The following is a 19,364-nucleotide window of genomic DNA, read 5'->3' on the forward strand; positions in this document are numbered from 1 at the left end:
ATTGAGTTAGGACCATCATTAGACCCTAAAAACCACTGCAAACATAATGCACATACTTAAACTGGGCTAAGAAAGCAGTAAGGCACAAAAAATGACAAAAAACAAAATCACCCAAAATCAAAGTAGCTAGCCTTTTTTTCAAAAATTTCTAAAAAAAAAAATTGAGTTAGGACCATCATTAGACCCTAAAAACTACTGCAAACATAATGCACATACTTAAACTGGGGCTAAGAAATCAGTAAGGCACAAAAATGACAAAAAACAAAAATCACCCAAATCAAAAGTAAGGCTATAGCAAGGCTTTTTTTCAAAAAATTTCGAAAAAAAAAAATTGAGTTAGGACCATCATTAGACCTAAAAACACTGCAAACATAATGCACATACTTAAACTGGGCTAAGAAAGCAGTAAGGCACAAAAAAGAAAAAAAACAAAAATCACCCAAAATCAAAAGTAAGGCTATAGCAAGGCTTTTTTTTAAAAAAATTTCAAAAAAAAAAAATTGAGTTAGGACCATCATTAGACCCTAAAAACCACTGCAAACATAATGCACATACTTAAACTGGGCTAAGAAAGCAGTAAGGCACAAAAAATGACAAAAAACAAAAATCACCCAAAATCAAAAGTAAGGCTATAGCAAGGCTTTTTTTTCAAAAATTTCGAAAAAAAAAAAAATTGAGTTAGGACCATCATTAGACCCTAAAAACCACTGCAAACATAATGCACATACTTAAACTGGGGCTAAGAAAGCAGTAAGGCACAAAAATGACAAAAAACAAAAATCACCCAAAATCAAAAGTAAGGCTATAGCAAGGCTTTTTTTTTCAAAAATTTTGGAAAAAAAAAAAAATTGAGTTAGGACCATCATTAGACCCTAAAAACCACTGCAAACATAATGCACATACTTAAACTGGGCTAAGAAAGCAGTAAGGCACAAAAAATGACAAAAACAAAAATCACCCAAAATCAAAAGTAAGGCTATAGCAAGGCTTTTTTTCAAAAATTTCGAAAAAAAAAAAATTGAGTTAGGACCATCATTAGACCCTAAAAACCACTGCAACATAATGCACATACTTAAACTGGGCTAAGAAAGCAGTAAGGCACAAAAAATGACAAAAAACAAAAATCACCCAAAATCAAAAGTAAGGCTATAGCAAGGCTTTTTTTTGAAAAAATTTCGAAAAAAAAAATTGAGTTAGGACCATCATTAGACCCTAAAAACCACTGCAAACATAATGCACATACTTAAACTGGGCTAAGAAAGCAGTAAGGCACAAAAAATGACAAAAAACAAAAATCACCCAAAATCAAAAGTAAGGCTATAGCAAGGCTTTTTTTTCAAAAATTTCGAAAAAAAAAAAAATTGAGTTAGGACCATCATTAGACCCTAAAAACCACTGCAAACATAATGCACATACTTAAACTGGGCTAAGAAAGCAGTAAGGCACAAAAAATGACAAAAAACAAAAATCACCCAAAATCAAAAGTAAGGCTATAGCAAGGCTTTTTTTTAAAAAAAATTTCAAAAAAAAAAAAATTGAGTTAGGACCATCATTAGACCCTAAAAACCACTGCAAACATAATGCACATACTTAAACTGGGCTAAGAAAGCAGTAAGGCACAAAAAATGACAAAAAACAAAAATCACCCAAAATCAAAAGTAAGGCTATAGCAAGGCTTTTTTTTCAAAAATTTCGAAAAAAAAAAAATTGAGTTAAGACCGTCATTAGACCCTAAAAACCACTGCAAACATAATGCACATCCTTAAACTGGGCTAAGAAAGCAGTAAGGCACAAAAAATGACAAAAAACAAAAATCACCCAAAATCAAAAGTAAGGCTATAGCAAGGCTTTTTTTTCAAAAAATTCTAAAAAAAAAAAATTGAGTTAGGACCATCATTAGACCCTAAAAACCACTGCAAACATAATGCACATACTTAAACTGGGCTAAGAAGCAGTAAGGCACAAAAAATGACAAAAAACAAAAATCACCCAAAATCAAAAGTAAGGCTATAGCAAGGCTTTTTTTTCAAAAATTCGAAAAAAAAAAATTGAGTTAGGACCATCATTAGACCCTAAAAACCACTGCAAACATAATGCACATACTTAAACTGGGCTAAGAAAGCAGTAAGGCACAAAAAATGACAAAAAACAAAAATCACCCAAAATCAAAAGTAAGGCTATAGCAAGGCTTTTTTTTCAAAAATTTCGAAAAAAAAAAAAATTGAGTTAGGACCATCATTAGACCCTAAAAACCACTGCAAACATAATGCACATACTTAAACTGGGCTAAGAAAGCAGTAAGGCACAAAAAATGACAAAAAACAAAAATCACCCAAAATCAAAAGTAAGGCTATAGCAAGGCATTTTTTTTCAAAAATTTCAAAAAAAAAAAAAATTGAGTTAGGACCATCATTAGACCCTAAAAACCACTGCAAACATAATGCACATACTTAAACTGGGCTAAGAAAGCAGTAAGGCACAAAAAATGACAAAAAACAAAAATCACCCAAAATCAAAAGTAAGGCTATAGCAAGGCATTTTTTTCAAAAATTTCGAAAAAAAAAAATTGAGTTAGGACCATCATTAGACCCTAAAAACCACTGCAAACATAATGCACATACTTAAACTGGGCTAAGAAAGCAGTAAGGCACAAAAAATGACAAAAAACAAAAATCACCCAAAATCAAAAGTAAGGCTATAGCAAGGCTTTTTTTTCAAAAATTTCGAAAAAAAAAAAATTGAGTTAGGACCATCATTAGACCCTAAAAACCACTGCAAACATAATGCACATACTTAAACTGGGCTAAGAAATCAGTAAGGCACAAAAAATGACAAAAAACAAAAATCACCCAAAATCAAAAGTAAGGCTATAGCAAGGCTTTTTTTTCAAAAATTTCAAAAAAAAAAAAATTGAGTTAGGACCATCATTAGACCCTAAAAACCACTGCAAACATAATGCACATACTTAAACTGGGCTAAGAAAGCAGTAAGGCACAAAAAATGACAAAAAACAAAAATCACCCAAAATCAAAAGTAAGGCTATAGCAAGGCTTTTTTTTCAAAAAATTTCGAAAAAAAAAAAATTGAGTTAGGACCATCATTAGACCCTAAAAACCACTGCAAACATAATGCACATACTTAAACTGGGCTAAGAAAGCAGTAAGGCACAAAAAATGACAAAAAACAAAAATCACTCCAAAATCAAAAGTAAGGCTATAGCAAGGCTTTTTTTTAAAAAATTTCAAAAAAAAAAAAATTGAGTTAGGACCATCATTAGACCCTAAAAACCACTGCAAACATAATGCACATACTTAAACTGGGCTAAGAAAGCAGTAAGGCACAAAAAATGACAAAAAACAAAAATCACCCAAAATCAAAAGTAAGGCTATAGCAAGGCTTTTTTTTCAAAAATTTCTAAAAAAAAAAAATTGAGTTAGGACCATCATTAGACCCTAAAAACCACTGCAAACATAATGCACATACTTAAACTGGGCTAAGAAAGCAGTAAGGCACAAAAAATGACAAAAAACAAAAATCACCCAAAACTAAAAGTAAGGCTATAGCAAGGCATTTTTTTCAAAAATTTCAAAAAAAAAAAAATTGAGTTAGGACCATCATTAGACCCTAAAAACCACTGCAAACATAATGCACATACTTAAACTGGGCTAAGAAAGCAGTAAGGCACAAAAAATGACAAAAAACAAAAATCACCCAAAATCAAAAGTAAGGCTATAGCAAGGCTTTTTTTTCAAAAATTCTAAAAAAAAAAAAATTGAGTTAGGACCATCATTAGACCCTAAAAACCACTGCAAACATAATGCACATACTTAAACTGGGCTAAGAAAGCAGTAAGGCACAAAAAATGACAAAAAACAAAAATCACCCAAAATCAAAAGTAAGGCTATAGCAAGGCTTTTTTTAAAAAACATTTCGAAAAAAAAAAAATTGAGTTAGGACCATCATTAGATCCTAAAAACCACTGCAAACATAATGCACATACTTAAACTGGGCTAAGAAAGCAGTAAGGCACAAAAAAGGACAAAAAACAAAAATCACCCAAAATCAAAAGTAAGGCTATAGCAAGGCTTTTTTTTCAAAAATTTCGAAAAAAAAAAAAATTGAGTTAGGACCATCATTAGACCCTAAAAACCACTGCAAACATAATGCACATACTTAAACTGGGCTAAGAAAGCAGTAAGGCACAAAAAATGACAAAAAACAAAAATCACCCAAAATCAAAAGTAAGGCTATAGCAAGGCTTTTTTTTCAAAAATTTCGAAAAAAAAAAAATTGAGTTAGGACCATCATTAGACCCTAAAAACCACTGCAAACATAATGCACATACTTAAACTGGGCTAAGAAAGCAGTAAGGCACAAAAAATGACAAAAAACAAAAATCACCCAAAATCAAAGTAAGGCTATAGCAAGGCTTTTTTTTCAAAAATTTTGAAAAAAAAAAAATTGAGTTAGGACCATCATTAGACCCTAAAAACCACTGCAAACATAATGCACATACTTAAACTGGGCTAAGAAAGCAGTAAGGCACAAAAAATGACAAAAAACAAAAATCACCCAAAATCAAAAGTAAGGCTATAGCAAGGCTTTTTTTTCAAAAAATTCTAAAAAAAAAAAAATTGAGTTAGGACCATCATTAGACCCTAAAAACCACTGCAAACATAATGCACATACTTAAACTGGGCTAAGAAAGCAGTAAGGCACAAAAAATGACAAAAAACAAAAATCACCCAAAATCAAAAGTAAGGCTATAGCAAGGCTTTTTTTTCAAAAATTTCGAAAAAAAAAAAATTGAGTTAGGACCATCATTAGACCCTAAAAACCACTGCAAACATAATGCACATACTTAAACTGGGCTAAGAAAGCAGTAAGGCACAAAAAATGACAAAAAACAAAAATCACCCAAAATCAAAAGTAAGGCTATAGCAAGGCTTTTTTTTCAAAAATTTCGAAAAAAAAAAAAATTGAGTTAGGACCATCATTAGACCCTAAAAACCACTGCAAACATAATGCACATACTTAAACTGGGCTAAGAAAGCAGTAAGGCACAAAAAATGACAAAAAACAAAAATCACCCAAAATCAAAAGTAAGGCTATAGCAAGGCTTTTTTTTCAAAAATTTTGGAAAAAAAAAAAATTGAGTTAGGACCATCATTAGACCCTAAAAACCACTGCAAACATAATGCACATACTTAAACTGGGCTAAGAAAGCAGTAAGGCACAAAAAATGACAAAAAACAAAAATCACCCAAAATCAAAAGTAAGGCTATAGCAAGGCTTTTTTTTAAAAAAATTTCGAAAAAAAAAAAATTGAGTTAGGACCATCATTAGACCCTAAAAACCACTGCAAACATAATGCACATACTTAAACTGGGCTAAGAAAGCAGTAAGGCACAAAAAATGACAAAAAACAAAAATCACCCAAAATCAAAAGTAAGGCTATAGCAAGGCTTTTTTTTCAAAAATTTCGAAAAAAAAAAAATTGAGTTAGGACCATCATTCGACCCTAAAAACCACTGCAAACATAATGCACATACTTAAACTGGGCTAAGAAAGCAGTAAGGCACAAAAAATGACAAAAAACAAAAATCACCCAAAATCAAAAGTAAGGCTATAGCAAGGCTTTTTTTTCAAAAATTTCGAAAAAAAAAAAAATTGAGTTAGGACCATCATTAGACCCTAAAAACCACTGCAAACATAATGCACATACTTAAACTGGGCTAAGAAAGCAGTAAGGCACAAAAAATGACAAAAAACAAAAATCACCCAAAATCAAAAGTAAGGCTATAGCAAGGCTTTTTTTTAAAAAATTTCGAAAAAAAAAAATTGAGTTAGGACCATCATTAGACCCTAAAAACCACTGCAAACATAATGCACATACTTAAACTGGGCTAAGAAAGCAGTAAGGCACAAAAAATGACAAAAAACAAAAATCACCCAAAATCAAAAGTAAGGCTATAGCAAGGCTTTTTTTTCAAAAATTTCCAAAAAAAAAAAATTGAGTTAGGACCATCATTAGACCCTAAAAACCACTGCAAACATAATGCACATACTTAAACTGGGCTAAGAAAGCAGTAAGGCACAAAAAATGACAAAAAACAAAAATCACCCAAAATCAAAAGTAAGGCTATAGCAAGGCTTTTTTTTCAAAAATTTCGAAAAAAAAAAAATTGAGTTAGGACCATCATTAGACCCTAAAAACCACTGCAAACATAATGCACATACTTAAACTGGGCTAAGAAAGCAGTAAGGCACAAAAATGACAAAAAACAAAAATCACCCAAAATCAAAAGTAAGGCTATAGCAAGGCTTTTTTTTCAAAAATTTCGAAAAAAAAAAAATTGAGTTAGGACCATCATTAGACCCTAAAAACCACTGCAAACATAATGCACATACTTAAACTGGGCTAAGAAAGCAGTAAGGCACAAAAAATGACAAAAAACAAAAATCACCCAAAATCAAAAGTAAGGCTATAGCAAGGCTTTTTTTTCAAAAATTCGAAAAAAAAAAAATTGAGTTAGGACCATCATTAGACCCTAAAAACCACTGCAAACATAATGCACATACTTAAACTGGGCTAAGAAAGCAGTAAGGCACAAAAAATGACAAAAAACAAAAATCACCCAAAATCAAAAGTAAGGCTATAGCAAGGCTTTTTTTTCAAAAAATTTCGAAAAAAAAAAATTGAGTTAGGACCATCATTAGACCCTAAAAACCACTGCAAACATAATGCACATACTTAAACTGGGCTAAGAAAGCAGTAAGGCACAAAAAATGACAAAAAACAAAAATCACCCAAAATCAAAAGTAAGGCTATAGCAAGGCTTTTTTTTCAAAAATTTCGAAAAAAAAAAAAATTGAGTTAGGACCATCATTAGACCCTAAAAACCACTGCAAACATAATGCACATACTTAAACTGGGCTAAGAAAGCAGTAAGGCACAAAAAATGACAAAAAACAAAAATCACCCAAAATCAAAAGTAAGGCTATAGCAAGGCTTTTTTTTCAAAAATTTCGAAAAAAAAAAAATTGAGTTAGGACCATCATTAGACCCTAAAAACCACTGCAAACATAATGCACATACTTAAACTGGGCTAAGAAAGCAGTAAGGCACAAAAAATGACAAAAAACAAAAATCACCCAAAATCAAAGTAAGGCTATAGCAAGGCATTTTTTTTCAAAAATTTCGAAAAAAAAAAAATTGAGTTAGGACCATCATTAGACCCTAAAAACCACTGCAAACATAATGCACATACTTAAACTGGGCTAAGAAAGCAGTAAGGCACAAAAAATGACAAAAAACAAAAATCACCCAAAATCAAAAGTAAGGCTATAGCAAGGCTTTTTTTTCAAAAATTTCTAAAAAAAAAAAATTGAGTTAGGACCATCATTCGACCCTAAAAACCACTGCAAACATAATGCACATACTTAAACTGGGCTAAGAAAGCAGTAAGGCACAAAAAATGACAAAAAACAAAAATCACCCAAAATCAAAAGTAAGGCTATAGCAAGGCTTTTTTTTCAAAAATTTTGGAAAAAAAAAAAAATTGAGTTAGGACCATCATTAGACCCTAAAAACCACTGCAAACATAATGCACATACTTAAACTGGGCTAAGAAAGCAGTAAGGCACAAAAAATGACAAAAAACAAAAATCACCCAAAATCAAAAGTAAGGCTATAGCAAGGCTTTTTTTTAAAAAATTTCGAAAAAAAAAAAATTGAGTTAGGACCATCATTAGACCCTAAAAACCACTGCAAACATAATGCACATACTTAAACTGGGCTAAGAAAGCAGTAAGGCACAAAAAATGACAAAAAACAAAAATCACCCAAAATCAAAAGTAAGGCTATAGCAAGGCTTTTTTTTCAAAAATTTTGGAAAAAAAAAAAATTGAGTTAGGACCATCATTAGACCCTAAAAACCACTGCAAACATAATGCACATACTTAAACTGGGCTAAGAAAGCAGTAAGGCACAAAAAATGACAAAAAACAAAAATCACCCAAAATCAAAAGTAAGGCTATAGCAAGGCTTTTTTTTCAAAAATTTCGAAAAAAAAAAAATTGAGTTAGGACCATCATTAGACCCTAAAAACCACTGCAAACATAATGCACATACTTAAACTGGGCTAAGGAAGCAGTAAGGCACAAAAAATGACAAAAAACAAAAATCACCCAAAATCAAAAGTAAGGCTATAGCAAGGCTTTTTTTTCAAAAATTTCGAAAAAAAAAAAATTGAGTTAGGACCATCATTAGACCCTAAAAACCACTGCAAACATAATGCACATACTTAAACTGGGCTAAGAAAGCAGTAAGGCACAAAAAATGACAAAAAACAAAAATCACCCAAAATCAAAAGTAAGGCTATAGCAAGGCATTTTTTTTCAAAAATTTCGAAAAAAAAAAATTGAGTTAGGACCATCATTAGACCCTAAAAACCACTGCAAACATAATGCACATACTTAAACTGGGCTAAGAAAGCAGTAAGGCACAAAAAATGACAAAAAACAAAAATCACCCAAAATCAAAAGTAAGGCTATAGCAAGGCTTTTTTTTCAAAAATTTCGAAAAAAAAAAAATTGAGTTAGGACCATCATTAGACCCTAAAAACCACTGCAAACATAATGCACATACTTAAACTGGGCTAAGAAAGCAGTAAGGCACAAAAAATGACAAAAAACAAAAATCACCCAAAATCAAAAGTAAGGCTATAGCAAGGCTTTTTTTTCAAAAATTTCGAAAAAAAAAAAAATTGAGTTAGGACCATCATTAGACCCTAAAAACCACTGCAAACATAATGCACATACTTAAACTGGGCTAAGAAAGCAGTAAGGCACAAAAAAAGACAAAAAACAAAAATCACCCAAAATCAAAAGTAAGGCTATAGCAAGGCTTTTTTTTCAAAAATTTCGAAAAAAAAAAAATTGAGTTAGGACCATCATTAGACCCTAAAAACCACTGCAAACATAATGCACATACTTAAACTGGGCTAAGAAAGCAGTAAGGCACAAAAAATGACAAAAAACAAAAATCACCCAAAATCAAAAGTAAGGCTATAGCAAGGCTTTTTTTAAAAAACATTTCGGAAAAAAAAAAATTGAGTTAGGACCATCATTAGACCCTAAAAACCACTGCAAACATAATGCACATACTTAAACTGGGCTAAGAAAGCAGTAAGGCACAAAAAATGACAAAAAACAAAAATCACCCAAAATCAAAAGTAAGGCTATAGCAAGGCTTTTTTTTAAAAAATTTCAAAAAAAAAAAAATTGAGTTAGGACCATCATTAGACCCTAAAAACCACTGCAAACATAATGCACATACTTAAACTGGGCTAAGAAAGCAGTAAGGCACAAAAAATGACAAAAAACAAAAATCACCCAAAATCAAAAGTAAGGCTATAGCAAGGCATTTTTTTTCAAAAATTTCGAAAAAAAAAAATTGAGTTAGGACCATCATTAGACCCTAAAAACCACTGCAAACATAATGCACATACTTAAACTGGGCTAAGAAAGCAGTAAGGCACAAAAAATGACAAAAAACAAAAATCACCCAAAATCAAAAGTAAGGCTATAGCAAGGCTTTTTTTTCAAAAAATTTCGAAAAAAAAAAAATTGAGTTAGGACCATCATTAGACCCTAAAAACCACTGCAAACATAATGCACATACTTAAACTGGGCTAAGAAAGCAGTAAGGCACAAAAAATGACAAAAAACAAAAATCACCCAAAATCAAAAGTAAGGCTATAGCAAGGCTTTTTTTTCAAAAATTTCGAAAAAAAAAAATTGAGTTAGGACCATCATTAGACCCTAAAAACCACTGCAAACATAATGCACATACTTAAACTGGGCTAAGAAAGCAGTAAGGCACAAAAAATGACAAAAAACAAAAATCACCCAAAATCAAAAGTAAGGCTATAGCAAGGCTTTTTTTTTCAAAAATTTCGAAAAAAAAAAATTGAGTTAGGACCATCATTAGACCCTAAAAACCACTGCAAACATAATGCACATACTTAAACTGGGCTAAGAAAGCAGTAAGGCACAAAAAATGACAAAAAACAAAAATCACCCAAAATCAAAAGTAAGGCTATAGCAAGGCTTTTTTTTAAAAAATTTCGAAAAAAAAAAATTGAGTTAGGACCATCATTAGACCCTAAAAACCACTGCAAACATAATGCACATACTTAAACTGGGCTAAGAAAGCAGTAAGGCACAAAAATGACAAAAAACAAAAATCACCCAAAATCAAAAGTAAGGCTATAGCAAGGCTTTTTTTTCAAAAATTTCGAAAAAAAAAAATTGAGTTAGGACCATCATTAGACCCTAAAAACCACTGCAAACATAATGCACATACTTAAACTGGGCTAAGAAAGCAGTAAGGCACAAAAAATGACAAAAAACAAAAATCACCCAAAATCAAAAGTAAGGCTATAGCAAGGCTTTTTTTTCAAAAATTTCGAAAAAAAAAAATTGAGTTAGGACCATCATTAGACCCTAAAAACCACTGCAAACATAATGCACATACTTAAACTGGGCTAAGAAAGCAGTAAGGCACAAAAAATGACAAAAACAAAAATCACCCAAAATCAAAAGTAAGGCTATAGCAAGGCTTTTTTTTCAAAAATTTCTAAAAAAAAAAAATTGAGTTAGGACCATCATTAGACCCTAAAAACCACTGCAAACATAATGCACATACTTAAACTGGGCTAAGAAAGCAGTAAGGCACAAAAAATGACAAAAAACAAAAATCACCCAAAATCAAAAGTAAGGCTATAGCAAGGCTTTTTTTTCAAAAAATTTCGAAAAAAAAAAATTGAGTTAGGACCATCATTAGACCCTAAAAACCACTGCAAACATAATGCACATACTTAAACTGGGCTAAGAAAGCAGTAAGGCACAAAAAATGACAAAAAACAAAAATCACCCAAAATCAAAAGTAAGGCTATAGCAAGGCTTTTTTTAAAAAAAATTTCGAAAAAAAAAAATTGAGTTAGGACCATCATTAGACCCTAAAAACCACTGCAAACATAATGCACATACTTAAACTGGGCTAAGAAAGCAGTAAGGCACAAAAAATGACAAAAAACAAAAATCACCCAAAATCAAAAGTAAGGCTATAGCAAGGCTTTTTTTTCAAAAATTTCGAAAAAAAAAAAATTGAGTTAGGACCATCATTAGACCCTAAAAACCACTGCAAACATAATGCACATACTTAAACTGGGCTAAGAAAGCAGTAAGGCACAAAAAATGACAAAAAAAAAAAATCACCCAAAATCAAAAGTAAGGCTATAGCAAGGCTTTTTTTTAAAAAATTTCGAAAAAAAAAAAATTGAGTTAGGACCATCATTAGACCCTAAAAACCACTGCAAACATAATGCACATACTTAAACTGGGCTAAGAAAGCAGTAAGGCACAAAAAATGACAAAAAACAAAAATCACCCAAAATCAAAAGTAAGGCTATAGCAAGGCTTTTTTTTCAAAAATTTCGAAAAAAAAAAATTGAGTTAGGACCATCATTAGACCCTAAAAACCACTGCAAACATAATGCACATACTTAAACTGGGCTAAGAAAGCAGTAAGGCACAAAAAATGACAAAAAACAAAAATCACCCAAAATCAAAAGTAAGGCTATAGCAAGGCTTTTTTTTTAAAAAAATTTCGAAAAAAAAAAATTGAGTTAGGACCATCATTAGACCCTAAAAACCACTGCAAACATAATGCACATACTTAAACTGGGCTAAGAAAGCAGTAAGGCACAAAAAATGACAAAAAACAAAAATCACCCAAAATCAAAAGTAAGGCTATAGCAAGGCTTTTTTTTCAAAAAATTCTAAAAAAAAAAAATTGAGTTAGGACCATCATTAGACCCTAAAAACCACTGCAAACATAATGCACATACTTAAACTGGGCTAAGAAAGCAGTAAGGCACAAAAAATGACAAAAAACAAAAATCACCCAAAATCAAAAGTAAGGCTATAGCAAGGCTTTTTTTAAAAAAATTTCGAAAAAAAAAAATTGAGTTAGGACCATCATTAGACCCTAAAAACCACTGCAAACATAATGCACATACTTAAACTGGGCTAAGAAAGCAGTAAGGCACAAAAAATGACAAAAAACAAAAATCACCCAAAATCAAAAGTAAGGCTATAGCAAGGCTTTTTTTTGAAAAAATTTCGAAAAAAAAAAAATTGAGTTAGGACCATCATTAGACCCTAAAAACCACTGCAAACATAATGCACATACTTAAACTGGGCTAAGAAAGCAGTAAGGCACAAAAAATGACAAAAAACAAAAATCACCCAAAATCAAAAGTAAGGCTATAGCAAGGCTTTTTTTTCAAAAATTTCGAAAAAAAAAAAATTGAGTTAGGACCATCATTAGACCCTAAAAACCACTGCAAACATAATGCACATACTTAAACTGGGCTAAGAAAGCAGTAAGGCACAAAAAATGACAAAAAACAAAAATCACCCAAAATCAAAAGTAAGGCTATAGCAAGGCTTTTTTTTCAAAAATTTCAAAAAAAAAAAAATTGAGTTAGGACCATCATTAGACCCTAAAAACCACTGCAAACATAATGCACATACTTAAACTGGGCTAAGAAAGCAGTAAGGCACAAAAAATGACAAAAAACAAAAATCACCCAAAATCAAAAGTAAGGCTATAGCAAGGCTTTTTTTTCAAAAAATTTCGAAAAAAAAAAAATTGAGTTAGGACCATCATTAGACCCTAAAAACCACTGCAAACATAATGCACATACTTAAACTGGGCTAAGAAAGCAGTAAGGCACAAAAAATGACAAAAAACAAAAATCACCCAAAATCAAAAGTAAGGCTATAGCAAGGCTTTTTTTAAAAAAATTTCGAAAAAAAAAAATTGAGTTAGGACCATCATTAGACCCTAAAAACCACTGCAAACATAATGCACATACTTAAACTGGGCTAAGAAAGCAGTAAGGCACAAAAAATGACAAAAAACAAAAATCACCCAAAATCAAAAGTAAGGCTATAGCAAGGCTTTTTTTCCAAAAATTTCTAAAAAAAAAAAATTGAGTTAGGACCATCATTCGACCCTAAAAACCACTGCAAACATAATGCACATACTTAAACTGGGCTAAGAAAGCAGTAAGGCACAAAAAATGACAAAAAACAAAAATCACCCAAAATCAAAAGTAAGGCTATAGCAAGGCTTTTTTTTCAAAAATTTCGAAAAAAAAAAAAATTGAGTTAGGACCATCATTAGACCCTAAAAACCACTGCAAACATAATGCACATACTTAAACTGGGCTAAGAAATCAGTAAGGCACAAAAAATGACAAAAAACAAAAATCACCCAAAATCAAAAGTAAGGCTATAGCAAGGCTTTTTTTTTCAAAAATTTCGAAAAAAAAAAAATTGAGTTAGGACCATCATTAGACCCTAAAAACCACTGCAAACATAATGCACATACTTAAACTGGGCTAAGAAAGCAGTAAGGCACAAAAAATGACAAAAAACAAAAATCACCCAAAATCAAAAGTAAGGCTATAGCAAGGCTTTTTTTTCAAAAATTTCGAAAAAAAAAAATTGAGTTAGGACCATCATTAGACCCTAAAAACCACTGCAAACATAATGCACATACTTAAACTGGGCTAAGAAAGCAGTAAGGCACAAAAAATGACAAAAAACAAAAATCACCCAAAATCAAAAGTAAGGCTATAGCAAGGCTTTTTTTTTCAAAAAATTCTAAAAAAAAAAAATTGAGTTAGGACCATCATTCGACCCTAAAAACCACTGCAAACATAATGCACATACTTAAACTGGGCTAAGGAAGCAGTAAGGCACAAAAAATGACAAAAAACAAAAATCACCCAAAATCAAAAGTAAGGCTATAGCAAGGCTTTTTTTTAAAAAAATTTCGAAAAAAAAAAATTGACTTAGGACCATCATTAGATCCTAAAAACCACTGCAAACATAATGCACATACTTAAACTGGGCTAAGAAAGCAGTAAGGCACAAAAAATGACAAAAAACAAAAATCACTCAAAATCAAAAGTAAGGCTATAGCAAGGCTTTTTTTTGAAAAAATTTAGAAAAAAAAAAATTGAGTTAGGACCATCATTAGACCCTAAAAACCACTGCAAACATAATGCACATACTTAAACTGGGCTAAGAAAGCAGTAAGGCACAAAAAATGACAAAAAACAAAAATCACCAAGGCATTTTTTTTTCAAAAATTTCGAAAAAAAAAAAATTGAGTTAGGACCGTCATTCGACCCTAAAAACCACTGCAAACATAATGCACATACTTAAACTGGGCTAAGAAAGCAGTAAGGCACAAAAAATGACAAAAAAACAAAAATCACCCAAAATCAAAAGTAAGGCACGGCATTTTTTTTCAAAAAATTTCGAAAAAAAAAAATTGAGTTAGGACCATCATTAGACCCTAAAAACCACTGCAAACATAATGCACATACTTAAACTGGGCTAAGAAAGCAGTAAGGCACAAAAAAAGAAAAAAAACAAAAATCACCCAAAATCAAAAGTAAGGCTATTGCAAGCCTTTTTTTTCAAAAATTTCTAAAAAAAAAAAAATTGAGTTAGGACCATCATTAGACCCTAAAGACCACTGCAAACATAATGCACATACTTAAACTGGGCTAAGAAAGCAGTAACGCACAAAAAATGACAAAAAACAAAAATCACCCAAAATCAAAAGTAAGGCTATAGCAAGGCTTTTTTTTAAAAAAAAATTTCGAAAAAAAAAAAATTGAGTTAGGACCATCATTAGACCCTAACAACCACTGCAAACATAATGCACATACTTAAACTGGGCTAAGAAAGCAGTAAGGCACAAAAAATGACAAAAAACAAAAATCACCCAAAATAAAAAAGTAAGGCAAAAAATTTCAACCCCAAAAAAATTGAGTTAAGACCATCATTAGACTCTATAAACTACTAGAAAAAGAATGCACATACTTAAACCGGGGAAAGGATAGTGTAAGGCACAAAAAAAGGAAAAAATCGAAAATTCACCCAACGTCGGAGGTAAGGCTATATAGTAAGGCATAAAGTCAAAAAATTTCAACCCCAAAAAAATTGAGTTAAGACCATCATTAGACCCTATAAACTACTAGAAATAGAATGCACATACTTAAACCGGGCAAAGAATAGTGTAAGGCACAAAAAAAGGCAAAAATCGAAAATTCACCCGAGGTAAGGCATAAAGTCAAAAAATTTCAAAAAAAAAAAATTGAGTTAAGACCATCATTAGACTCTATAAACTACTAGAAATAGAATGCACATACTTAAACCGGGCAAAGGATAGTGTAAGGCACAAAAAAAGGCAAAAATCGAAAATTCACCCGAGGTCGGAGGTAAGGCTATAGTAAGGCATAAAGTCAAAAAATTTCAACACCAAAAAAATTGAGTTAAGACCATCATTAGACTCTATAAACTACTAGAAATAGAATGCACATACTTAAACCGGGCAAAGGATAGTGTAAGGCAAAGGATGCAGTAAGGCACAAAGAAAGGCAAATATAAAAAATTCAAACATTCATTTACGTGGGATGTGACATGGAATGACCTAGGTATAAAACGTAAAAAAAGTTTGAACCTTCGTCAGTGTGGATCATTCTCCCTGTTTAAAAATACTTAATGCAGTTATGTGCCTGTTTCCTTTTTACCAACTCTTCCTGTGGTCTGCTAATTACAAGCCGAATGCTAACGTCAAACACAGAGGAGCAAGATGAAACCATGACAATGGCTCCGCGCTTGATAACAACGCACCTGATTAGCCTTGGCGTTCTCACAGACAAAGGTCTCGTAATTGGTGGCGAAAGTAGGAGCGTTGTCGTTGACGTCCAGGACTCTGACATACACGGGAACGCTGCTGATCTGTCGAGGGTTGTCTTGGAAACACAAAGGTACAGAGTCCGTTTATCAGCAATCATGTTTATTTCATTTTGAAACAAGACAAGCGAATTTACACCATACAACATTTTAATTTACTTTACATTAAATAGCAGAAAAATAAAGACATAGGGTAGAAACAACATGTTGAAAGTAGAAAAAAAGGGAGTTCAAAATGCAGTAGGATTTTAGGTATGTAAAACTGTAGTACACTGTAATATTTTATTCAAAATATTTCAACCAATCAGGGAGCTGGATTTGGATATAATCCACTCTACTTAATTTGCATTAGGTTTACCAGTACTATTTGTGACTTATTTGGTTTTACTAATTATACTAGTAGATAAAAAAACAGCCTAGTGAGTACTAGTAAAGGTTTTTTATACACTAGTGCACAAGTAGACCTTAATAATAATAATAATAATAATAATAATAATACTTCAATTTTATATAGCGCTTTTTGGGACAATCAAAGTCGCTTTACAGAATTAAGCTATTATTCTTTCACTCCACACTTGGTGGTGGTAAGCTACTATTATAGCCACAGCTGCCCTGGGGCAGACTGACGGAAGAGAGGCTGCCATAGTGTGCCATCGGCCCCTCCTCTTTCGAGAAAAAATATCGAGATGCGAGTTTCGGTCCATATCGCCCAGCCTTAAGAACTACCAGATCTATTTTATTATAACCAAATCCAACTTCCTGATTGGTTGGAATATTTATAGAAGCCAATGGCAAATAAGCTTTACTATTAGTACTAGAACTATTAAAGTGTACTTGTGCACTACTAAACCTGAACTGAGAACATCAACTCCAAATATGAGTACTCGTACTCAACTATGGTTGATATTTATGCTTCCCATCACAAATTGTTTTGAGGTTGACGTAAAGGTAACAGAAAACTCAGTAAATGTCGTAATATGTCATCAGCTCGATTGATTTCAAACACGACTGAAGAAGACGAAGCAGCTTCAGGAGAGTCTGTCACTCACTGTACTCTGAAGCGGTGACGCTGATGTTGTGCCAGGCGTTCTCCTCACGGTCCAGCTCCCTCAGTAAGAACACGGAGCCGTTTCCCGCGTGAACGTTGAACACTCGGTCCATGTCTGTGCGCCGATCGATGGAGTACCTGCACACAGAGACGGTGAACGTGTAGCTCCCCGAGGGATAGAGTCTGTCAGGTGTGAAGCAGCGTGCAAATGGTCACCTTTACTGGGAAAACTTTCCAAAAAATGCCATTTGATTCTTATCATTGATATTTACAGGAAACTAAAACACATTCTCCATCAGCGGGCGAGGCCAACTTTGTCCCGAGAAATTGGCTTTTACTTGCCTGAGTGAGTCGAAGAACCAGGGTTGAATACAAACGACCAACACAGATCACGTCTTTAATTACAATGAGCTCATGTTTCCTCATAACACATCAGCAGTCTCAGCCGTGTGGAGGTCAAACATCAGCCACTGGGGCTCAGAAAGGAATCAAAAGAGCTCGATTTAGGCGATTAAACTGAAAATGGATTTAAAATATAATGCCTCTTCATTTAAAAGAATATATGGTCATCATATACAGTATTGGAAGCTCTCACGTCCTGTTGCTTATGATTAAAAATCAAAAGTCCTAAAAATGGAAACTCAATTCCATTTGGAATTGGAAAAAAATCATAAATATGATAACCTTCACTTACACCTTTGAAGATTTATGGGTTTATTGGTTTTTCAGACTTTACAGAGTAGGAGCTCGGACTTCAGGTGGCATTTAAGATAACTTTTTTATGTCGGAGGAACGTAGATCTAACAACGTAGCATTTGTTCCTGTTGTTAGATCTCGTTTGAAGATGATTCTTGCCACGTGGAAAACATTGTTAGAATCAAAACCTAAACCAGGGGTTCTCAACTGGTCTCATCCTGGGACCCACATTTTGTCATTTAGCCCCACTTTTTTTTAACCAAATTTAGTTTTTCAAAAATTAATCTATGTATTTTCCTGTGCAACATGTATTTCACAGCATGCATGTCAAAAGTAAAGTTTCTTTCAAAATAAAAGACAAGTCCAACATGAAACATTATGTATTTATTTATTTTTGACCAGTTGTCCGTGACCCACCCAGTACATGTCCGCGACCCAAATTCACTCTGAACAAACCTCAGACCACAGGATGATCTTAGAGGATAATCTTATGAAAGGGAAGGAGGAAAAGTTAGGACTAAAAACAACGGATTATCTTTATGTCTGTACCCTGCTTAAACCAAATGCAGAAAAGCTTGTTTGACCTTTTATTTTCAGCAGATTAAATCAGATTAGGTCATGTAATGCAGTGGTTTCCAAATCGGGGGGTCGTGATGTCATGACAGGGGTGGGATTAACTAGTATGAGAAATAGAATATGTTATTGTCTTTGCACTTTATTAAGAAAGCGTTGTTTTAAAATATGTGATAAAAAATGTTATGTTATTTTTATGAGATTTGAGTTTGAATAGTCCCAATGTATAGAATTTTTTTTTTTTTTAAAACCCTTTTAAAAAAAAATAAAACTGTTGTGATAAGGGGCCCTGAGAAAAGGTTTGGGAACCACTGATGTAAACAATCAGACAGCTTTAGCTGGTCCAGAATACTCCAGCTAGAGTCCTCAATAACACTAAAAAACTAAACACAGTATTTCTGTTTCACTTTTTGGGTTCATGATTTTATAATCTGTCTGAATGTTTCACCATTAATCTTATAAAGCACTGCTATACAAATTCATTTATACCTGAAACCAACATTAGAGCTGCAGAGGGCAACGTGTTCACTGTAGTTCTGCTTTATCTTGTACAAGGCGAGCTGATGATGTGTGTAGGGTCACTGAGCCAATGTCTCTCACAAGTGAGTACATTACAGGTGATTTGGGCTCCGTGGATGTCTTTGTCCTGTGGTGATGGAAGTTTTATACCCATGCACACACACGCACTGAGGTTATCCAATCGTGTTGTTTTCCCTTGCCTTCCGCAGCGCAGCAATACATCAGTGTGATTAATGGAGTAGCAGGCATCAGTAAGAGGAAGGAGACCCCGAGGGGAGAGCATGAACCGGGGCTCTCACCGCTTCGCCGCACCGCCCCTCCCCGCTGCTTCTCCCACTTCAACCCTCTCTGTGTCTTCATCTAAACACTCCCGCCCTTCCATGCACTCCTACAACCTCACTAAGCCCGACTGTAACTCTTGGGCTCGTTAAAAGCGCGTCTGCCGCGGGCTGCGCTAATTGCTTTTCTGATATTCCCAATAATTCAGGTGGCTGGGTCTAACCTTCTGACCTGATTAATGACGGAGAGATAACAGCGCGCCTCCGTCCTAACCGCTCCAAACTGCTGCTCCTGGATGGCTCGCCAGCTTTTTTTTTTTTCACCAGGACGTGGAGATAAAGGCTAGCTGACCTTCTGAGCTGGTTCCACCTCCACAAACACCTCGTTCAGGCTACACACC

The 19,364-nt window shown here is 33.1% G+C and overlaps 1 protein-coding gene across 1 annotated transcript in view; it reads right to left on the reverse strand.

Moving 5' to 3' along the window:
- Positions 1-15,702: 15,702 nt before the first annotated feature.
- LOC114454567 (cadherin-9-like) overlaps positions 15,703-19,364 on the reverse strand; it is an 80,819-nt gene continuing 77,157 nt past the window's right edge. Inside the window, exons 9-11 of the mRNA XM_028435117.1 lie at positions 16,899-17,035; positions 15,787-15,908; positions 15,703-15,720 (exon numbers count right to left, since the gene is read on the reverse strand). Of these exons, the coding sequence (XP_028290918.1) occupies positions 15,703-15,720; positions 15,787-15,908; positions 16,899-17,035 (277 nt within the window). The remainder of the gene's footprint in view (positions 15,721-15,786; positions 15,909-16,898; positions 17,036-19,364) is intronic.

Source organism: Gouania willdenowi, chromosome 20 (assembly GCF_900634775.1).
Source record: "Gouania willdenowi chromosome 20, fGouWil2.1, whole genome shotgun sequence".
NCBI lineage: Eukaryota > Metazoa > Chordata > Actinopteri > Blenniiformes > Gobiesocidae > Gouania > Gouania willdenowi.